Source organism: Xenopus tropicalis, chromosome 5 (assembly GCF_000004195.4).
Source record: "Xenopus tropicalis strain Nigerian chromosome 5, UCB_Xtro_10.0, whole genome shotgun sequence".
In the NCBI taxonomy this organism is placed as follows: Eukaryota; Metazoa; Chordata; class Amphibia; order Anura; family Pipidae; genus Xenopus; species Xenopus tropicalis.
In genome coordinates this window covers 131,568,971-131,590,551 of record NC_030681.2, presented here as the reverse complement: position 1 = coordinate 131,590,551, position 21,581 = coordinate 131,568,971, and the positions used below count along the sequence as shown (strand labels likewise).

The window sequence follows — 21,581 nt, the reverse complement described above, 5'->3', positions numbered from 1 at the left end:
AAACTGACCTGATCTTGATAGGGCAGGTTTGATTTTCCCATCAGATCAGGGACCACATCAGCTCACTGGTCCGATTGCCCATATACCCATCATTTTAATTAGATCATTTGACCCAAGGGCAAACGATCAAACTAGCCCGATATTGCCCACCGTAGGTTGGCATATTGGAAGAAAATCCACTCGTTAGGTGACCTCACCAAAAGAGTGGATCCCACCGTGTATGGCCACCTTAATGTTGAGCTCAAAAGTCCAGTAATAACAATTTATTTTTTTCTTTCTTTTACAGATTCATCGTCTTATTACTCTACAATGGCAGCATGTTTAAGGGGTACTGTTTTTGTCATGATTCTGATGGGTATCGGTTTCTTCTACAAGGTGACTGTGAATTATCAAAAAGGCTATTCCATTATGTCTTTTACCTTCACAAACAATGGAACGTCACAGAAGGAGGAAGCAAACAATAAAACAAAGAGCAATCTAACACCAGAAGAAATTCTTCGCAATGGAAATGGGATTATTTTTATAGAGACCACTGATAGGATGCAGCCCCCACACTTAGTTTTGTGTGCAGTAGAGTCTGCAGCTCGGATCTACCCCAACAGACCAATTGCTTTCTTTATGAAGGGTTTACCTGATATAAATTCAGTAGAAGATGAAGACAAGGCCAAAAAGAGATTCCCAACCCTTTCATCTCATGATAATATCTACCTTTTCCCTCTGAGACTGGAGGAAGTATTTGCTAATACCCCACTTCTACCCTGGTACAAAAAGGTAGGTATATTATATGTAATTACAGCTATTGTAGTGTTTTGTATGTTTTTGTACAAACCTAAAATGTGCTTGGGTGCCCTTTTCAACTAAAGTAATTTGCAATAGAAACCTGTTGGCAGATGTGGTGATCACTCAGGGAACGCTCAGCATAGAAACTTTGGGAAAGTTTTTACTTGTGTTATAACTTAACAGGTAAAGGAACACTATACCCCTGAAAAATGAAGATCTCTATAAAAATATTTTGCATAAAACAGCTCATATGTAAATCCGTGCATCATCGAAAAAACCTTTTCATAAAAAATGTACTTGTCCACAAATTTGTAACACTTACCTTCCCTGATGTGGTCCACTGCCTGATTATACAGCCATGGCCCAAAATGGCCCCAGAAATTCTTCCAGAAAATCAAGTATTTCTCACAGAAGAGTATTGCAGTAGCACATGTTTTGCTATACACATGTTTATTCCCTTTGTGTGTATTGAAACAGAACAAAAAATGGAGGGAAAAAAGCAAATTGGACATAATGTCACACAAAACTGGGCTGGACAAAATTATTGGCACCCTTTCAAAATTGTGGATAAATACGATTGTTTCAAACATGTGATGCTCACCTGGGGCAAGTAACAGGTGTGGGCAATATAGAGAGAGAAGTTCACACTGGGGCACATTTACTAATCCATGAACGGACCCAAAGCGTCCGAATGCGTTTTTTTCGTAATGATCGGTATTTTTGCGACTGTATTTTGCGCAACTTTTTCGTCGCCGTTACGACTTTATCGTATATTTTCCGCTACTTTTTTGTCGCCGTTGTGAAAAAATCGGATTGGTTTTTCCGCCATTTACAATTGCTCAATATGAAAAAATCACGACGGCGACGAAAAAGTCACGCAAAATACGATAAAGTCGTGACGGCGACCAAAAAATTGCACAAAATACGAAAAAAGCGCGACGGTGACGAAAAAGTCGCAAACTTTTCGTTTCCAATCCGTTTTTTTCCCATTCGGGATTCGGATTCGTGGATTAGTAAATGTGCCCCTTAGTCTTTGCATTGTGTGTCTGTGTGTGCCACACTAAGCATGGACAACAGAAAGAGGAGAAGAGACCTGTCTGAGGACTGGAGAACCAAAATTGTGAAAAAATATCAACAATCTCAAGGTTACAAGTGCAACCCAGGTGTCTAACTATAGTGCGAGGTTAACTTCACTATTACCAAGGTTACAAGTCCATCTCCAGAGATCTAGATTTGCCTTTGTCCACAGTGTGCAACATTATCAAGAACTTTGCAACCCATGGCACTGTAGCTAATCTTCCTGGGTGTGAGCGAAAGAGAAAAATTGATGAATGGTTGCAACACAGGATAGTCCGGATGGTGGATAAGCAGCCCCAAACAAGTTCCAAAGAAATTCAAGCTGTCCTGCAGGCTCAGAGAACATCAGTGTCAGCGCCAACTATCCATCGACAATGAAATGAAACGCTATGGCAGGAGACCCAGGAGGACCCCACTGCTGACACAGACATAAAAAAGCAAGACTACAGTTTGCCAAAATGTACTTGAGTAAGCCACAATCCTTCTGGGAAAATGTCTTGTGGACAGATGAGACCAAGACAGAGCTTTTTGGTAAAGCACATCATACTACTGTTTACCGAAAATGGAATGAGGCCTACAAAGAAGATAACACAGTACCTACAGTGAAATATGGTGGAGGTTCAATGATGTTTTGAGGGTTGTTTTGCTGCCTCTGGCACTGGGTGCCTTGAATGTGTGCAAGGCATCATGAAATCTGAGGGTTACCAAAGGAGCACCCAGATATGGATGGCAACAAAGCGCTGGAGAGTTCTGAAGTGGCCAGCAATGAGTCCAGATCTAAATCCCATTGAACATCTGTGGAGAGATCTTAAAATTGCTGTTGGGAAAAGGCGCCCTTCCAATAAGAGAGACCTGGAGCAGTTTGCAAAGGAAGAGTGGTCCAAAATTCCCAGTGAGAGGTGTAAGAAGCTTTTTGATGGTTATAGGAAGCGACTGATTTCAGTTATTTTTTCCAACGGGTGTGCAACCAAATATTTGGTTAAGGGTGCCAATAATTTTATCCAGCCCAGTTTTATGTGACATTATGTCCAATTTGCTTTTTTTCCTCCCTTTTATGTTCTGTTCCAATACACACAAAGGGAATAAACATGTATATAGCAAAACATGTGTTACTGCAATACTTTTCTGTGAGAAATACTTGATTTTCTGGAAACATTTCTGGGGTGCCAACAATTTGGGCCATGACTTTATGGTCAATTCCTGCTCTCCTGATGGATCCTCTTGTGCCCTGTCCACTTTCCCAGTGTTTCCTGTCAATTTCCCTCCCCTTCCTGGTCACTTCCCCACCTAGTGACATCATTGCACTACCAGTGACATCACCACCTTGACCCCACCCACAGACCAGTATTTACCAGAACAAAAAAAAGGTGGCAACCCTATTCAGTGTGGATATCAAAACAATGTATTGGGGGAAAAACTGTAGAGACCAGCAACGGAATATAGTAATGAACAGATGTTAATTAAATGACATCTAGTGACATCTAGTGGCCATTTTTTATAACTTCTGTTCATTTAACGGTTATCAATAGAATATAGATCACATCTATGACATAGTTATCTAGCTGACACTAACATTGCTCTTCAGTTTTATCATATCTTTCTAGTAGAAATCAGTTCAAATTATTACAGTAGTAACAAAACAAAAAAAAAGGAAAATAAAAATAAAGGTAAAGTGAAAAGGTGTATAACTTGTGCAGACAAAAGTCTTTTATGGATCTTGCTGAGGGTTATTAGGTGACTTAGGTGTCTTACTATATTAATGTGACTCTGCCATCTAGTGGCCATTTTGGTATAGCACATTAAGTTAAAGCATTAAAGCTTCACAGAACTGCATATTTTTGTGGATTGTAATAAAAGTCATAAATAGAAAAAAATGAATAAGAATACAAATGTGCATTTTGCAATGTATTATTATTTATTAGACTTATTGCATTGCAAATTAGGATTGTGCATTGCAAACTTTTAAAGGCATGATTGAAGGTGGCGTAATCTTTTGGAGCAAACTTAACAACTTTTTCATTAAGAAGTTTTATTAAATACACTGCACACGCAAACAATAACATTCGCAGACTTTCTTCCACTATTGGAAGTGGTCGTTAAACAGTTTCGGCGTTTGCAAAGCCCGTATTAAATTTGCGCAAAGGCAGATTTGTTCGCACAGAGGCATACATTTGCGCATTGTGAAGAATTTTTCCATTACCAACTTTTATTAGATTCCCCCCCTTAGTTTTCATAGAAATCCATATCTTACAGTTTATCTAAACTGTACTGAGATTGTTTGAGTTATCAATATATTTAGATGGGGTAATATATCATAAAATGCATAGGGTTTGCAATCGATCCAGTAACTGAACCAAGAGAAAGAAATGTAGATACCAAAAAGGTCTGAGAAAAAAAATAGCTGTTCACTAGATTTTCCTAAACCTATTCCACCTCGCCCCCCCCAACACCAACAAAAAACTTCTGTATATAACCTTAAAGCAATTTTGTTTTTTCACTTTAAAAGTACTTACCATATTTTCAGAGTATTAAGCATTTCTGGTAAAGCATTAACACTAGATTTACCCTTATAAATAACAATAAATCCAATCCGCGACACCTGTTTTCTATTTTCAATACCCTTCTGCGTCCCTCACAGACCCCATTACCTCACCATATGCACTCTCCCCAGGACTTTGCTGATTTCTTCATGAACAAAGTGGAGTCCATCCGCAATCAGATTCCCCCCTCTAATAATACAAACCAGCTCCTCCTTCCTCAGCCCCCCTCTGCATGTCTTAACTCTTTTGGTCCCGTAACTGTCTCCGAAGTCTCCCACCTTCTTTTGTCGGCTCCGCTCACCACTTGCTCTCTAGACCCCATGTCTTCTTCTCTACTCAAACACTGTGCTGCTGAACTCACTCCGGCTGTTCCTCACATCTTTAACTCTTCTCTGACCTCTGGACGCTTCCCCTCTTCCTTCAAACAGGCCTGTGTCAAGCCCATCCTAAAAAAGGCCCTGCTGGACCCGTCCTGTCTCTCTAACTACCGCCCTGTCTCACTTCTACCGCTCGCCTCCAAAATCTTAGAGCGTATTGTCTTCTCCCGTATCACTAACTTTCTTAATGCCCATAATCTATTAGACCCTCTGCAATCTGGTTTTCGGCCTGCACACTCTACTGAGACAGCGTTGTGCAGAGTTACAAACGATCTCCAGGTTGCCAAAGCCAAAGGTCACTTTTCCATACTAATCCTCCTAGATCTATCGGCTGCATTTGATACGGTTGACCACTCCCTCCTGATGCAAATTCTGCATTTGATTGGTCTCCGTAGTCAGGCTGCATCCTGGATCTCTTCCTACCTCTCTAACCGTTCATTCACTGTCTCCTATGCTAACAAAACCTCATCTCCAGTTCCTCTTAATGTGGGGGTACCCCAAGGCTCTGTACTTAATGTGGGCGTACCTCAAGGCTCTGTACTTGGGCCGTTGTTGTTCTCCCTTTACACGCTGTCTTTGGGAGATCTTATCCGTTCATTTGGCTTTTAATACCATCTGTATGCTGACGATATCCAAATTTATCTGTCAACCCCTTTGTTAACAGTTGAAACTGAGACTAAAATCTCTAACTGCCTCCTGGCTATCTCTAATTGGATGATTCAACGCCACCTCAAACTCAACCTAATAAAAACTGAACTAATGATCTTTCCGCCTAAGCCTGGTCCTACCCCCCCTTTTCTATCTCTATTGATGGCACCCTCATCAACCCTGTCGATTCGGCGCGTTGTTTGGGGGTGATCTTTGACTCCAGTCTCTCCTTTTCTAACCACATTAACACCACTGTCAAAACCTGTCACTTTTTCCTACGCAATATTGCCAAAATTCGTCCCTTTCTTTCTACTGCAACAGCTAAGCTGCTCATGCATGCTCTCATCCTATCCCGACTGGACTACTGCAACCTGCTACTAACCGGCCTCCCTAACTCCCATCTTTCCACCCTACAGTCTATATTAAACACCGCTGCCAGAATTCTCCTCCTCTCATCCAGGAGAGTTCAGGCCCTTCTCCTGCTAAAGGCCTTATCGTGGCTTCCAATTAAACAAAGAATATCTTACAAACTTCTTCTCCTAACCTTCAAAGCCCTCCATTCCTCTGCTCCTCACTCTCTCTCTTCCCTTGTGCCTCCGTACGTTCCTGGCCGACTCCTTTGTTCCTCGCAGAGCAATCGTTTGGTTGCGCCCCCCACCACTACTGCGGTTTCCCGCCTTAAACCCTTCTGCCTTGCTGCCCCTTACATCTGGAATGCCCTCCCTGATTTCCTCCGGAGAGAATCCACCCCCAGTCTTTTTAAAACTAAGGTTAAAGACTACCTTTTGGAGCACTCACCCAGCACCTGATCTGGGAACTGGCACTTATATTGTAATGTCACCCACTGTGACCTACAGCACTTATATTTGCCTATTTGTGTCTGTAAGTTACCCTCCCATATAGATTGTAAGCTCTAAGGGGCAGGGACCTCCATCCTCTTGTGTCCTCAACTCTTAACTTATTGCTGCTGTATTTATCTGTATTTATTGTTATACTTTGTATTTATCTATTATCTTATTAACCCCCTGTTTGTATTAATGTATTCTACTGTACAGCGCTGCGTACATAAGTAGCGCTTTATAAATAAAAAATATACATACATTTACTAGACCTGCGCAAAATTGCATAAATTCCCTGGACCTCGCACCTACTAGCATCCCTGCTGAGTTTTTTAACATGCCGTTAGCTCCATTGTTCTATTGCTTTTGTTCTGCAAACACACCCATTACCTGTGAGGCCTAGCACATTTGCATATGTTTACTCAGAGTAGCTCAGATCCAAGGCACATCCAAACCTCTGTGTGTGACATGGAAACCTTCAGAAATGTTGGGGGTTGGGGAGCAGTGAGCAGAGAGTGTGGAACCAGTGTGAAGTGTAGAAAATAAAAACTAAAATAAAAATAAAAACTGTACCAAGAGTACAGTATAGAAAGTGCACTATACAAAAAATCTGGACATAAATATGGACACGTGTATTGAAAAATATTGGTGTGTGTATGTGTAATATATATATATATATATATATATAAAAGAGCTCAAAATCAGGCACTCACGTCTCAGAAAAGGTAACTAGTGCCTGGGTGCAGACTGTCAAAAGTACAATACAGCAAATATAATCCGCACTCACAGGACTTAAGAAAACAAAAAATATTTTATTTGGCAAGCGACTAACGTTTCGGCTGACACAGCAGCCTTTCTCAAAGTGAATGTGAAGCAAACAAATTCCCCAAATAAACCCAATAATGGCGCCAAAAGACCAGTGTGACGTCATACACAGGGGGTGTGTTTAACATATATGTGTAAATAAAGCAACAACTGTTACAAGTTAAAACATAAAATCATTACTAAATGGTAATAGCAAGTAAAGTAATAGAAAGTGAAACGATAAATAGGACACCCAGTGTGGTTAAGGATATGTAATAAATGAAACAAAAAGCGCTTGTGCACACTTGTACCGAACTGCAACTCGCACCATTTGTATGTAGAAAAATGTTGTGCCGAGTGGAATACGCGGCATAAGGGACTTGAGGGTAAAGTTTGTCACTTACTAGATTATCGGCGGTGCCTGTCATAACAGGACTGGACTGTCTGAGAGTAGCGGTAGCAGAAGTATACTGCGCTCATCCGTGCGTCATAGGACAAACGATCGCTCGGGGAGATACGTGACAGCCGTCACGGTCCATAGTTAAAGATCTGAGAGAGATACAGCTCCCTTGCAGTAGCGCTAGTCAGCGCGTATCAGGATTATAGCCGAAAGGCATTGAGTATAGCGGTCAGGATAGCTAGTGTCACGTATGACCTTGGAATCCCTGTTGTTTGGGAGGACCCAGTGTATCAATACAGTGCACATATTCATACCATCCAGAGACCAATGTAGGGCCTGCTTGTGGAGTTAATAAAGAGTTTATTGGTCGATATCGATTGTTCACAGCAGGAGAGGGTATGCCAAAGATAGGCTGGTAGAGTGTTGGTGTTCGTGCCCGGCAAAGGGTGAACCGCCATACACTGTACTCAAGTACGTGTGTCATGGGCAAAATAGAGGGCAATGTATAGGTACTAAAAATGAGTATAGTGGGCTGGTAGAGTGTTGGTGTTCGTGCCCGGCAAAGGGTGAACCGCCATACACTGTACTCAAGTATATGGCAAACTAGTGTGACAAGGGCAAAATAGAAGACAATGTATAGGTAATAGAAAAGAGTGTGCAATGTACGGTACATGAGGGCACAAGCTGGTGCAAGGAGAGCGAAACGTGAATTAAAAGCAAAATGGTAAGAAGCAGGTAGGAGAAGCCGCTGAAAGAAGTATGCAGAGTAAAAAACGAGCTATAAGTAGGAGTTAAATAAAGTCAAGAAATGACAGAGACCCGGGAGATAGCTTACAAGCTGACACAAAGTTATTGAAATAATTCACAAAGGGCAAATTTCAAAGTCCACAACAATGTATCTAAACAGTAGGTAAAATGTCCACAACAATGTAGCGGCCTGGAGATCTTGTTGGGAAGGTTGTCAATGGCGAAAGGATAAATAGGACAATTCTGGTCACCAGCGAATGCTAGGAGGGCCATGTAGTGGGGTAATGTGAGAGTCAGTATTAGTTCAAATAGAACGGGGAATATGAGACCATTTCATTAAGGCCGTGTGGGTTAATGGTATTGAGTCTGTGCATCCATTTTAGTTCTGTGCATAAGAGAAGTTTTTCACGGTCTCCACCCCTAACTGGAGGGGGAATAAAGTCAATCAGCATGGTACGTAGGCTTGCCAGTGAATGCTTGTTGGTCAGAAAATGTGCGGCCACAGGGGTGTCAGCCACCCCTGTTGCTAGGGCTGTACGTATTGCTGATCTGTGGTTTGCCATCCGGTCCCTAAAGGAGGTGATAGTCTTACCAATGTACATGAGGCCACAGGGGCATTTGATAAAGTATATAACAAATTTTGAGGTGCACGTCAGTCTGTGTTGTATTTGTATTACCTTCCCAGTGTGGGGGTGATTGAACACCGGGCCAGTGATAAGTGAGTTGCAGGTAATGCAATTAGGGCATCTGTAGCACCCCAAACGGGCTGATGGTAACCATGAGGTAGGTGTCGCTGAGGAGTAACTATGGAGAGGGTCCGTTTTGACCAGTAGATCACGTAGGCTTTTTCCTTTACGGTATGCAATGCGTGGGGGAGTTCTGAAAATAGGGGGGAGTGAGCGATCCTTTTCAACTACAGACCAATGGTATAATATGGAGTCTGTGAGAGGTTTCTTGTCTGGGGCAAATGCTGTGATAAATGTCAATCTTTCATTATGGTTCTTTGGTTTGGAATAATTCTTCGTGTCCAATGTCTGTCCGCGAGGCAAACGGAGTGCTCTCTCTTTGCTTTGGAGAAGTTCCTGTAGGCCGTAGCCCCTCTGTAGAAAGCGTTGAATTAGATCATCAAGTTGCTGGTGTAGAAGTGTTTGGTCAGAGTTGTTGCGCACCATTCTCACCATTTGTGAGTAGGGAATGCTTCTGAGTAGGTGCGGGGGGTGGCAGGAAGAATGATGTAGTAGTGTGTTCCGGTCCGTAGCCTTCCTATAGGTGGTAGTGATGAATGCAGAACCAGATAGTATAATTGTTAAATCTAGAAAGGCAACCGACACTGGGTCTATATGTGCGGTAAACTTAATGGAGGTGGGGAGACCATTCAGTTCTTGGACCATAGTCAAGAATTGGTCCTGTGACCCCGTCCAAAGGATCAATAGGTCATCAATATAGCGGAATAATCTGAAGATATGTTTACCATAATTAGGAAAAATATAGGAATTTTCAAAGTTGGACATGAATAGATTTGCAAATGAGGGGGCGACATTGGAGCCCATACTGGTGCCACTGATCTGTAGGTAATATGCAAGTTCAAATTTGAAATAATTCAATGTCAGGCAGTGATTTAGAAGGGTTATCAAAAACTCTGTAGGTGGCCTGTCTTTTTCAGGGTACTCTTGTAAGAATTTTTGAACAACGGTCACACCTTCAGTGATTGGGATAACTGTATATAGTGAAGAGACATCCATAGTGGCCAGGAGGAGTTTGCTAGGCAGAGGGTAAAGTTCCTGTAGTTTCACTAATAGGTCCCCTGTATCTCGAATGTAAGTATTCATTTTTTGTACAATTGGCTGTAAAAAATGGTCGACATATATGGAAAGCGGTTGTAAGAGAGAGTCACATGCGCTAACAATAGGTAGGCCTGGTGGTATAGTCAAGTTTTTGTGTATTTTTGGCAGAGTGTAAAAAATGGGGCATTTGGGAAATTCTTTAGTTAGAAAATTACAGATGTCGCTAGTAATGAAACCCCCATCCAAACCTAATCGTAATGAGTTGTCAATGATTTTCTTGAAGGTAAGACCTGGATCCCTATCGAGTTTCTGGTATACCGTTTTGTCTGCAAGTTGTTGTAAGATTTCCTGTCTGTAATCAGAATAGTCTTGGATTACCACGGCGCCTCCTTTATCAGCAGGGCGAATCGTGATGTTGGGGTTTTGAGACAAGGAAGTAATGGCATCTCTTTCGCTACTGGTGAGATTGGGATATGTGGGTCTAGAGTGTGTATGTTTTTCCGTCTCGTCAATAAGTAATCTAGTAAAGGCCGCAATTGATTTGGGGGTATTAGGGGGTTCAAACTGGCTGGGAGCCTTGAACCGTGTCGAATGAGTAGAAGAGGTAGTGCGGAAGTGGTCTCGCAGTTTCATGCTGCGTTGAAACCTATGGATGTCAATCATTGTGTCTAGAGTGTTTGTTCTAGAAGTAGGAACAAAAGACAGTCCTTTTGAAAGAAGAGACTGTTCTGGCTCAGTCAAAATATGAGTGCTTAAGTTAAAGACTACTTGTTCCGTGGCCGTAAATTTCTTGCGAGACGGGTGTTGGTGCCCGCCTCGCCTCTTATTAGGGCGCCCCCTGATGGGGGGCGAGAGTCTGGGCCTAAAAAATGAGATTGGGGTGAGTTTGTCCGGGGTGCTGGAAAATTGGGAGCCCTAGACTGTCTCCCCCTACGGGATCCCCGTTCCCTGTCAGGTGTGTCAGAGTCAGAGGATGTATTGGTATATGGAGAGGAGTCAATCCTTTCTGTGTGTGGGTTCAGGGCAGTGTGGATTCTCCTACCTCGGGACAGTGTTTCCCCCCCTGTCAACCAACGGTATACACGTCTATTCTGGTAGTCAGCAGACACGGTGGTCACCTTCTGTTTTTTAAATCTGTGCAAGTCGGTGGTGTACTGGGTAATCTGATTCTGCAATTTTTCAAGCCACTTGTGGTCTTTGTCGTTTGTGAGAGTATGTAGATGTGCTGTTTCAAAAGCAGAAATTTCTGTGTTGATGATCTTCAAGTTTCTACTGACCTCTTCGATGACAAGTAGAATTAAGTCCATAGAGCATTTGTTGAGGATTTGGCACCACCGTTTGCAGAAATCAACGTTGTTGCGGCCAATCGTAGGAGTGTTGCGGATCCTGAACCCTCTGGGAATGTGCTGTCTTTTGTAAAAATCGGATAGGTATATACCATGTAGTTTGAGGTCTGTCTCCCGTTGTTTTAGTCTTAGGTATTGGTGATACAGGTCAGTGGACGAAGAGAGTGGGATAATGTCATCTGCAGTTTCTTGAAATAAAATGTCCGCAGCCTCGGCGTCAGAAAACTGGAAACCGGACAAGGGAATCTCAACTACTTCCCTTCCATCCGATGTGGCCATAGTGGAGTATATTCAGTAGAACGTAGTAACACTGGGCTTATATATAGAAAAAAAACTCGGGTGCACTGATAGGACAAAATAGATAAAAGAGCTCAAAATCAGGCACTCACGTCTCAGAAAAGGTAACTAGTGCCTGGGTGCAGACTGTCAAAAGTACAATACAGCAAATATAATCCGCACTCACAGGACTTAAGAAAACAAAAAATATTTTATTTGGCAAGCGACTAACGTTTCGGCTGACACAGCAGCCTTTCTCAAAGTGAATGTGAAGCAAACAAATTCCCCAAATAAACCCAATAATGGCGCCAAAAGACCAGTGTGACGTCATACACAGGGGGTGTGTTTAACATATATGTGTAAATAAAGCAACAACTGTTACAAGTTAAAACATAAAATCATTACTAAATGGTAATAGCAAGTAAAGTAATAGAAAGTGAAACGATAAATAGGACACCCAGTGTGGTTAAGGATATGTAATAAATGAAACAAAAAGCGCTTGTGCACACTTGTACCGAACTGCAACTCGCACCATTTGTATGTATGCAACAAGCGCTTTTTGTTTCATTTATTACATATCCTTAACCACACTGGGTGTCCTATTTATCGTTTCACTTTCTATTACTTTACTTGCTATTACCATTTAGTAATGATTTTATGTTTTAACTTGTAACAGTTGTTGCTTTATTTACACATATATGTTAAACACACCCCCTGTGTATGACGTCACACTGGTCTTTTGGCGCCATTATTGGGTTTATTTGGGGAATTTGTTTGCTTCACATTCACTTTGAGAAAGGCTGCTGTGTCAGCCGAAACGTTAGTCGCTTGCCAAATAAAATATTTTTTGTTTTCTTAAGTCCTGTGAGTGCGGATTATATTTGCTGTATATATATATATATATATATATATATATATATATATATATATATATATATATATATATATATATATATATATATATATATATATATATATATATATATATATATATATATATATATAAAGTAGAAAAGTCACAGGCACTCACGTTTAGTTAGTATACGTTTGCCTGGGTGCAGTCTTCCAAACAGGAACACAAACTTTGAGAAAGGCTGAGGGTCAGCCGAAACGTCAGTTCACTTATCCGAATAAACTACTTCGTTTGCTTCTAAGTCCTGCGTGAGCGGCTTCTTCATTATCTTTCTATATATATAATATATATATATATATATATATATATATATATACACACAGTATATATGTGTGTGTATGGACAGGCACGCAATGTATTGACAGGGATTGACAAGAACTAATATTGCATGTGTCACATGGAAACCTTCAGAAATGCCTGCCGTTTTTATACAAAAGACACACATTCACAATATATGGATACACAAGTCTGTTTTATTTTACAGTTTTTCAAACTATACAACCTTTGCAGACCCAGTGTCCATCGTCCCTGCATTTGGCACAGGTGAATTTCTGACATGTTGCACAGGTAAACCTGCTGCGATTCCTGTTGCAGCTCTCTTGCACCTGGCACTGCGTTGTCTGTACAGTCCCTGGCACAGCAGCTGCAGCAGCCTGCCTCTGTGCCAATATTTCCTTGTGCTGCATGAATTGCCAACGGAGTTCCTTAGCTAGAAGACTAAGAAACAATCTTCTTTTGCCTGTCCACCCTGTACATGCCTTGTACAAAATGTAGGCATTCACCGCTGCCAGGTCCAGCATATTGTAAAAAACCGCTACTGGCCACCTGCGTGTTGCTGCTCTTATGGAATACATCCGCGCAGTGTCTTTTGCAAGTTGAGGAAGTTCACGCCGGACTTTATTCACCGTGCCCAGTAGCGTTGTTTTGCGCCGCAGCAGTCTGTGCGACAGTGACAGTGAAGTAAAGAAATTGTCCGTCGTGACATTTCTCCCATCATCCAAAAATGGCTCCATCAGATTCATGACCACGTTCTCTGCCAGCCTCTCTCCCTTCTGACGACTGGGGTCCTTTTCCAAGTAAGGAGATGCATTGCAGACATATTTGGTCTCCAAATCCGTGGATATCCAGAACTTGATCCCAAATTTGTCTGGCTTGGTTGCAATATACTGTGTGAATGGACAACGAACCTTGGTAGGGAACAGCTGTTCATCTATGGTCATGTGTTCTCCTGGAGTGAAACTCTCAGCACAGTTCTTGTTGAAGCGTGTCCAGATGTCGGAGATTGCAGCAAATTTGTCTGTTTTCACCCGTTCTGCCCGTGTGTCCTTGTCATCAAATCGAAGGTGTTGCATAATTGAAATGAATCTATCTCGGGGCATTGTCTCTTTGATTACTGGAACCAGAAAGTTTTCTGACCAGCAATCCACAATGGCACCAATGGGACACATGATTGCTCTTACAAACAGAATTGAAATGAATGCCATCAGCTCATGAATTGCCAAATTCCAGTCCGGCTCTGTTCTGCGGGCTTGATGGACTGTACACTCCCTGATGGTCTGCAGCATTCCCATGTCTAACAGGCAAAGGAAGCTTTGGAGCACGCTTGTAATTTTACGCTGTTGGAAGATAAACAAATACAGAATGGTAAATTTACATGAACCTCACTCTAAATGGGTTTATATAAATATCATATGTACTATGGCAATGACAAACCTTAGCAGACTTTGTGGGTCCAGCTTTTGCAGTGAAGCACAAGTGATTTGCTACTGCACTGGGCACTCCAATGTCCTCCTCTACCCACACAGTGCCTTCTTTTGCCGTCTGGCTCAGACAGGGCTTCCCAGTACCACGGTGCATCTTCCGTGGAGGCATGTTGGGTTCTTGTTCCGTCTCCTTTTCAGATTCTTCTGAGGAGGTATCAGTGGCCTGCTGGACAAATGAAATCTCTCCTCTGTCAGAGTCTGCTTCGTCCATTTCCTGAAGCCAGACCAAAGCCTGTTGTGCAGAGAGGTTCTTCCTGCGTGGCAGTGATACGGAGGCCATCCTGATGTGCGTTCTTAGAAATGTGCAGAAGAAATGATTCTCCTGCCTGGGTTGGTCTGCTTTTATGCACAGCACTGTGCTGCAGTCATGCAATGCCACTCCCTTACATACACTGTTACAATGGACATCACACCTTTTGGCCACCTCTACAGCATTCATATGTTGTGAAAAGCCGGCCAAATTGCATTACAGTATCTGCCATACTGCCATCAATGCCATGGCATGCCAATGAGTAAACAAATGCAAATGTGCCAGGCCTCACAGGTAATGGGTGGTTTGCACAACAAAAGGTTGAGGAGAATCAAGCTGAAGACCTGTGAAAATCTCAGCAGGGGTGAATAACACCTCGGGCCTTGTACCAGAAAATAAAAAAGTCAGCAATTCTAGTGTTAAATAGCAATGGTTTGTGGCTCTTAGGATGAAATATGCTTTTACTGCAGGACCCTCAGCACTTTGTCAGCCATTAGTCACAGAACAGTAACATTATGATAAGCTCTTTCATAATTGTGACAATGGTAACCCATTCATTTTTGTTTTATTAAAAAAAAAAACACATTCAAAATTGTTAATTAGATTCCATATTGCTAAAAGGTCAAATGCAATCATATTTCAAACAGATGACTACATGTAAATGAGAGACACAGAAATAAGCAACAAGCTTATTTTAACTTCCAGTATAATAAAGACTATGCTTTTCCATGCCAGTCTGCAGTGTTTGCAAAGAATTACAATTCTAGGGAACAAATCTGGATCCTGCTAAAGTAATAAACCTCCAGCCTTGTCATAAGAAGCAGTTTAGAACCAACTGCCCATTAAGAACCCTGGGGGCCACATAATCCTTGAGAAGCTCCCTATCTCTGTCCCATCAGCTAGAACAAAAAGGTACGTGATCTATAGACATATAACTAAATGTTATGGAGTATATATATATATATATATATATATATATATATATATATATATATATATATATATATATATATATATATTACAGTTCCAGTAAAGGTAGCACACCACAAACACTAGAGAAAATGCCCGGGTGCTTATGCCAAAAAATATACATACAGGTGCAGCAAAAGCCAGCACTCATGGGGCTTTTAAAGACAGTATCATAAAGTAAAAATAAAAAATGTCAGGAAAAGTTCCTGCTGGAACTGAAACGTCGGACAAATAAAAAACCATGCTATAATACTTTTTTTGTAACATTTTTTATTTTTACTTTATGATACTGTCTTTAAAAGCCCCGTGAGTGCTGGCTTTTGCTGCACCTGTGTGTATATATATATATATATATATATATATATAATATTGTCTTGTAAAGAATCGTCACTCACCAGTATCGGGGCAAAGGCTGGGTGCTGACAAAAATAATGCATCAAACTCAACAATAGAAAGCACTCACAGCTACAGCATCAATCAGGTCAGTGATTTATTTCAGCATACCATCTACGCGTTTCGATCACCACAGGATCGTCATCAGGATGGAGACAAAAAGCTAGAACATATGGAAAATATATGTAATGTACATATATTACATATATTTTCCATATTTTCTAGCTTTTTGTCTCCATTAGCTTTTGTCCTAGTTATGTTTTCCATCTGATTTCTTGTGGCTATGGCGCAGGAAGCCTCAATATTCGGGAGATTTATTAGATTTCGATCTAGATACAAGCGCTCAATAAGGGACTATGACCCAGACATTATCAGCGCTATGATACTACCTATCCTAATTTTATCACGTAGGCACACGGGATTTGCTTTGTATCCTATATTTCCAATATTTCCACTTGCAATGTGTCATCTTGTTTTCCCCTATTTTGGTGATATATATTTATTTATATATTTTATTTTTTATTTTTTGCTGTGTTTGTTTTGAATTTACATGTATTGTTTGATGTCATCGCGTTTGTATTTTGGGGGGGGTGTCCCACGTTCACGTTATTGTCCGTTGGTGTTCCCGCCACTGTATATAAGGTTTCTGTTCACTTGTATTTGTAACTTTGACAAAGGCTGGTGTTACAGCCGAAACGTCAGTTCTTTTTGCCTCTACAATAAAACCTCAAAATTGAATCCTAAGACCTGTGTGAGCGGTACCTTTCTCCAAGTACCCGTAAACATTTCGTTGGGACTGCACCCAGGCACATTTACCTGTTTTACACGTGAGTGCCGGCTTCTACTGTATAATATATATATATCTGTTCTTGGAGTGTCTGCACTCTGATGCCAAAAATCATATGGCGAGGTGCGCAGTCCAAATTAAATGTATACCAAAAATTATTTCACGACTGGCACACCCTATGTAAAAAATCCCAACTTTATTGTGAGCACATTGCACAGAAGTAGTCCAACGTTTAGATCCCAACAGGATCTTATTCAAGGATAGAATAATAGTGTCTAAATCACTTTAAATACACTCTTAATACAAACAATGAAAAAGGGCCCAATCCCCATCAATAAACCATTATGCGATTATCCAATCATATCGTGTATACGTAGTTTCAAAACGGCCAATACCTGACCTTCTTTACTCATTTTAGTGCATACATATTAACCTGTTATAAATATTAAAATTTGTAAAAAATGTGAATTCATTTGGAATTTGGATATTCATTTGGAATATCTCAAACATAATAATTTAGTAACAGTGCACTAAAAATAATTATAATGCATTAAAAGTCAATAAAAGTGTAATTTAGAATCTCACCAATAGGTGTCACCTGTGTATCTTAAAAAGCTCATATCTGTGTCTGTGTGTATTCATATTTATCCAGTAGGTGTCACAGTGGCACAACAATGTGATGCAATGTGTTGCATATAGAAAAGAAAAAAATACATTATTTATAATTGTATGTTTCTCTTGAAATGTTACATATGTATAATCTTGCAAAGATGGAAAAATATATATTTCAACATGTATCACTTATTTAAATTGTTACAATACATAAATGTCAGTAATAAGCTTATGCCGCATTGAAAACGAAAACAGAGGGGTTCAATCTTATACACTAAAAAGCAACCCAATTGTAACTGTCCATTTAAACCTTTTGGAGATAAACAATATAATTCAAATATCCAAAAGGCTTCATATTGTAGAAGAACTGTATTCTGATCTCCACCCCTAGTGCATTTTGGTATGTGTTCTATTGGCATGCACCTAAATGAGGTGGGATCCCCAAACTTTCTTACAGTCAAATGTAAAAAGACTTGGAGAGCAACACAAGCACCAAAAAAGTTCATGGAGGAGCTAAATAAGGGCTAAGATTGGCTATTAGGCAGCCTCTATGCACACTATCAGCTTACAGGGGCTTTATTTGGTAGTAAATCTTGTTTTTATTCAACCAAAACTTGCCCCCAAGTCAGGAATTCAAAAATAACTCTTTACACACATTTTTGTGTAATATGATGGAAAACTTGTATTGTATTGTAAAACTTGTATTACTGAGTTGATCTTGATGAATATGGGTTAAAAACAGTCTATGCTGATACTAATTCTATTTATTTTTGCAGATAAATCCCCATAATGAGGTTTACTGGACACATGTGAGCTCAGATGGCAGCAGGCTGGCACTGATATGGAAACATGGTGGCATTTATATGGACACTGACATTATCTCAATACGACCCATCCCACTAACAAACTTCCTGGCTGCTGAGGACAACCTTTATTCCAGCAATGGGATTTTTGGATGTCTCCCACGTCATACCTTTACCTGGAAAAGCATGGAAGACTTTGTTCAGAATTATAAAGGAGCTGTTTGGGGATATCAAGGCCCAGCCCTCTTCACTCGAATTCTTAAAAGGTTTTTTTGTGATAAAACTGGATTTAAGTCTAAAGAAGATATTATGTGTGGGAATATCACCTTCACAAATCCTGAACGCTTCTATCCCATACCAGGTCCAACTTGGATGAGGTATTTTGAAGTGTGGGATAAGTATCCAACATTTAATAGCTCCTATGGTTTGCATTTCTTTAATTTTGCCAATAAAGGGGCATACACTATGGTCCCTGGAAGTAAAACATTGGCGGAGCACCTTTATCAACAGTACTGTCCCTCTACCTATGGAGCTGTTTTAAGAAAAGATCATACTTATCAGTAGGGGCAGATTTAGCAAAATGTGAGTTTATATCTTAATACATAAAAACTCACCCATGTTCTATTCATTCCTATGGGATTTTTAGAATTGTATTTATCAATGGGTGACAGTTATAATCCCATAGGAATGAATAGAACAATATGTATTAAGCTTTAAACTCACATTTTAATAAATTTGCCTCAGCTGCTGTTCGAGAACTTATAATATTAATTTTATCTTTTATATAGAAGAAAAAACACATATGACTGTATAACCCTTATACACACACACACTCAGTTATTATTATTATTTTTTCTGTTATGGTGAATATGTTTAAGCACTGGAATATAACACTTACCCTTTAACTCTTTATGTGCCCTTTGCATGTCTGGTTGTGCCAGTGTATGTTCTTTCCCAGCTATAGAGGGCAAACCCCTCTTACCCAGAGCACTGGGTATAAATCTATAAGTGAGGCTTGGTTGTGGTGGCAAGACCTTGTTGGCCAATCTGAAGATAAGTCACAAATGTAAAATTTATCAGTCCCACCATGTTGCTACCCAGATAAGGCTTATGCTCAAAATAAATGGGTTTGAGAGTAATTCTGAGAGAATTTGTAAGTTGGGGAGAAGGTGTCTGAGTGTGTGAGATGAGTGATTGAGACAGGGCTGGAACTAAGGGTAGGCAGGAGGGCATGTGCCTTGGGTGCAATGGTGTGGGTGCACTAGGCATGTACCTCTTCTGTTGCCTTCCCTAGTACATGTCCTTCTAACTGCACTTGTTCAAGCACATATTTGGGTACCAATTCATTCACACACCACAAAGGAATGTGCATGCAGCAGTGGCGGGCGATGGGGGCCAGTCAGGTTGCCTAGGGTGCCCCGGGCACTGGATAGAGGTGCTCTATAAAGCTCTTTAAGGCTGAGACTGCAGTTGTACTTGATTCCATTTGTGCCTAGTTTGTTCCATTTGCCCTGTTTGGATTGCTGAAGGTAGAATTCGACATGTCTGTCTGACACACAGATGTGATGGCAATATAAGCCAGTTCCATTTTTTAACCTGCAGTTTTAACCCCTTTACTTGCAACTACCTCAAAATTTGAGAAAAGCATCATTTGCTTATTAAGTGAAGTTTGCAAAGCCCAGTTTCCACATGCTATTTGCCATGTTATTTTCCCCAATTTTACCCATTATTCCAGGGGGTATGCAGCCACATGGGAAATTGTACCTGATACAGTTGTGCCTAATTCATCAAAACTAATGCAATTACATGTTGCATTCAAAATAATCAGAATAAGAAATTATGCAATTTCTGCCATTAAAGTTATTAGTGTGTGACTATTGTGGCAAAAGTCTGATAGTATATTGACCCATCTCACTGTGGGAAACTTCACAACAGTAGATACTTATGGGTGGTTCTTTAGAGAAAGTCATAGCTTTTCACCACTTCTTGCTGTGCAATGTATGTTTTATTGTGCCAGTTTTACCAGAAGGAATGTTTCTGATGTGAAATGCTGACTTTGCTTGAAGTATATTAAATTGGAACTAACTTCTAACCTCATCTTCCTCCTTGCCCAACAGGTTTGTTAGTAGGTTTGTCATTTCAATATTTATTAAAAAATAATTTCTCCTCTGTCCTTATGCAACAGACTTTTGTCTTGCATCAAAACATGTTTTCAACATTTTCTCTCTGGTAAAATGAATGTGGTAACAACTTCCAACTACAAGCTCACCATTAGAAGGACCTATCTGATTGTGAGGTTGTAAGATGTACCTGCAGAACCATGACACCATACTCCAGCTCTGGAACCTGCGATGGCTTGATGTCAGGCATTGCCAAGGGTGAGAAAATGGTTTGTAGGCTTTCAACAGGTCACCTTATTGGTATGAAGCAGCCCAACTTCCGCAGGATCCTTACTCAAGTTGTGAGGGTGTTTTTTCCACACACGTGGTGAATTATTTTCTTCACAGAAGTGGATCAATGTCAAAAAGGGTTTTACCTATTCAGCTTTTTTACAAATTGCCTGTGGACAACCTTACACCACCTCAACCTGAATAGGAGAAGCCCCATAATCATAAGCAGATCATCCATCAATGCCCTAGTGGTGTGTGATTCTCACCTGCAGAACAAATGAGTGCACACTCTGTAAACCCTGGAAGTATCCACAACGCCTCTATCCTGTGCCATGGGGGCAGCCATCAAAGGAGAAAAGGCTCAGGTTACACAGCAGATAACAGATATGCCCTGTAGAATATAATGGTGTCTTAACTGTTATCTGCTATGTAACCTGTGCCTTTTCTACTTTAATGGCTGCCCCCATGGCTACACAGCAACATTCTTTATATAAACTATAGTAGTGTTTCTGAGGGAAACACACAACTTTCAACAGTCTAGGGCAACTGTACATTATATTGTAATTACTTTTATACACTTTGGTTTTTTGGGTCAGCTTCTAAAGTTACCATTCTGCAGCATGCATGAAATAAATCACTAATTAACCACGCAGAATGTGGATTAAATATGTGGCTAGTATTAAACGGGTGAACTGGAAACCCTACTCAGGATGGGGAAACAAATGTAATATTTGCATAAAGCATTCACAAGAACTCTAATCCCACAGGGGGGTCCTAATAATGAGCAAGTACAACAGCTCGCTAATTGTGACATTGAATGTTGTATGATCTTATGCTTATAATGAGCCCCTGGCCATTATGCTTGTACCTCAACTTGTCTGCAGGGGGCAACACTGGAAAGATGGCTTTTCTTTGAGTGTGTGGGCTCTGTGGGAGAAACCGTGTGATATGTACTCTTCAAATAAGGAGATTTGGTTCCTATAGGGACTACAGTACAGAAAAGAATAATTAATCAATAAATAAATATTAAAAGGAAGCTACCCAGACTTTATATCCATTGGCTACCCTTTTACAAGGACAGGA

At 40.6% G+C, this 21,581-nt stretch overlaps 2 protein-coding genes across 2 annotated transcripts; one reads left to right on the top strand and one right to left on the bottom strand.

The window, feature by feature from the left end:
• The first annotated feature begins 285 nt into the window (after positions 1-285).
• On the top strand, positions 286-18,741 carry LOC101733382 (alpha-1,4-N-acetylglucosaminyltransferase). Its single transcript, XM_031902951.1, has 2 exons — positions 286-771; positions 18,082-18,741. The coding sequence occupies exons 1-2, from the start codon at positions 310-312 to the stop codon at positions 18,670-18,672; spliced, it is 1,053 nt and encodes a 350-aa protein (XP_031758811.1). The 5' UTR covers positions 286-309; the 3' UTR covers positions 18,673-18,741.
• On the bottom strand, positions 12,985-14,618 carry LOC100494255 (piggyBac transposable element-derived protein 3-like). The gene is made up of 2 exons (XM_031902950.1): positions 14,245-14,618; positions 12,985-14,147 (listed from the first exon to the last, which is right to left on the bottom strand). Exons 1-2 carry the CDS (start codon positions 14,572-14,574, stop codon positions 13,020-13,022), a joined length of 1,458 nt encoding a protein of 485 aa, XP_031758810.1. The 5' UTR covers positions 14,575-14,618; the 3' UTR covers positions 12,985-13,019.
• Positions 18,742-21,581: the final 2,840 nt, after the last annotated feature.

Bases quoted from the DNA above. Each gene is read 5' to 3' on its own strand.
- LOC101733382 (XM_031902951.1), top strand. From the start codon at position 310: ATGGCAGCATGTTTAAGGGGTACTGTTTTTGTCATGATTCTGATGGGT. The intron at 772-18,081 runs GTAGGTATATTA...TTATTTTTGCAG, and splicing joins TTCTACCCTGGTACAAAAAG to ATAAATCCCCATAATGAGGT.
- LOC100494255 (XM_031902950.1), bottom strand. From the start codon at position 14,574: ATGGCCTCCGTATCACTGCCACGCAGGAAGAACCTCTCTGCACAACAG. The intron at 14,148-14,244 runs GTTTGTCATTGC...ATCTTCCAACAG, and splicing joins GACCCACAAAGTCTGCTAAG to CGTAAAATTACAAGCGTGCT.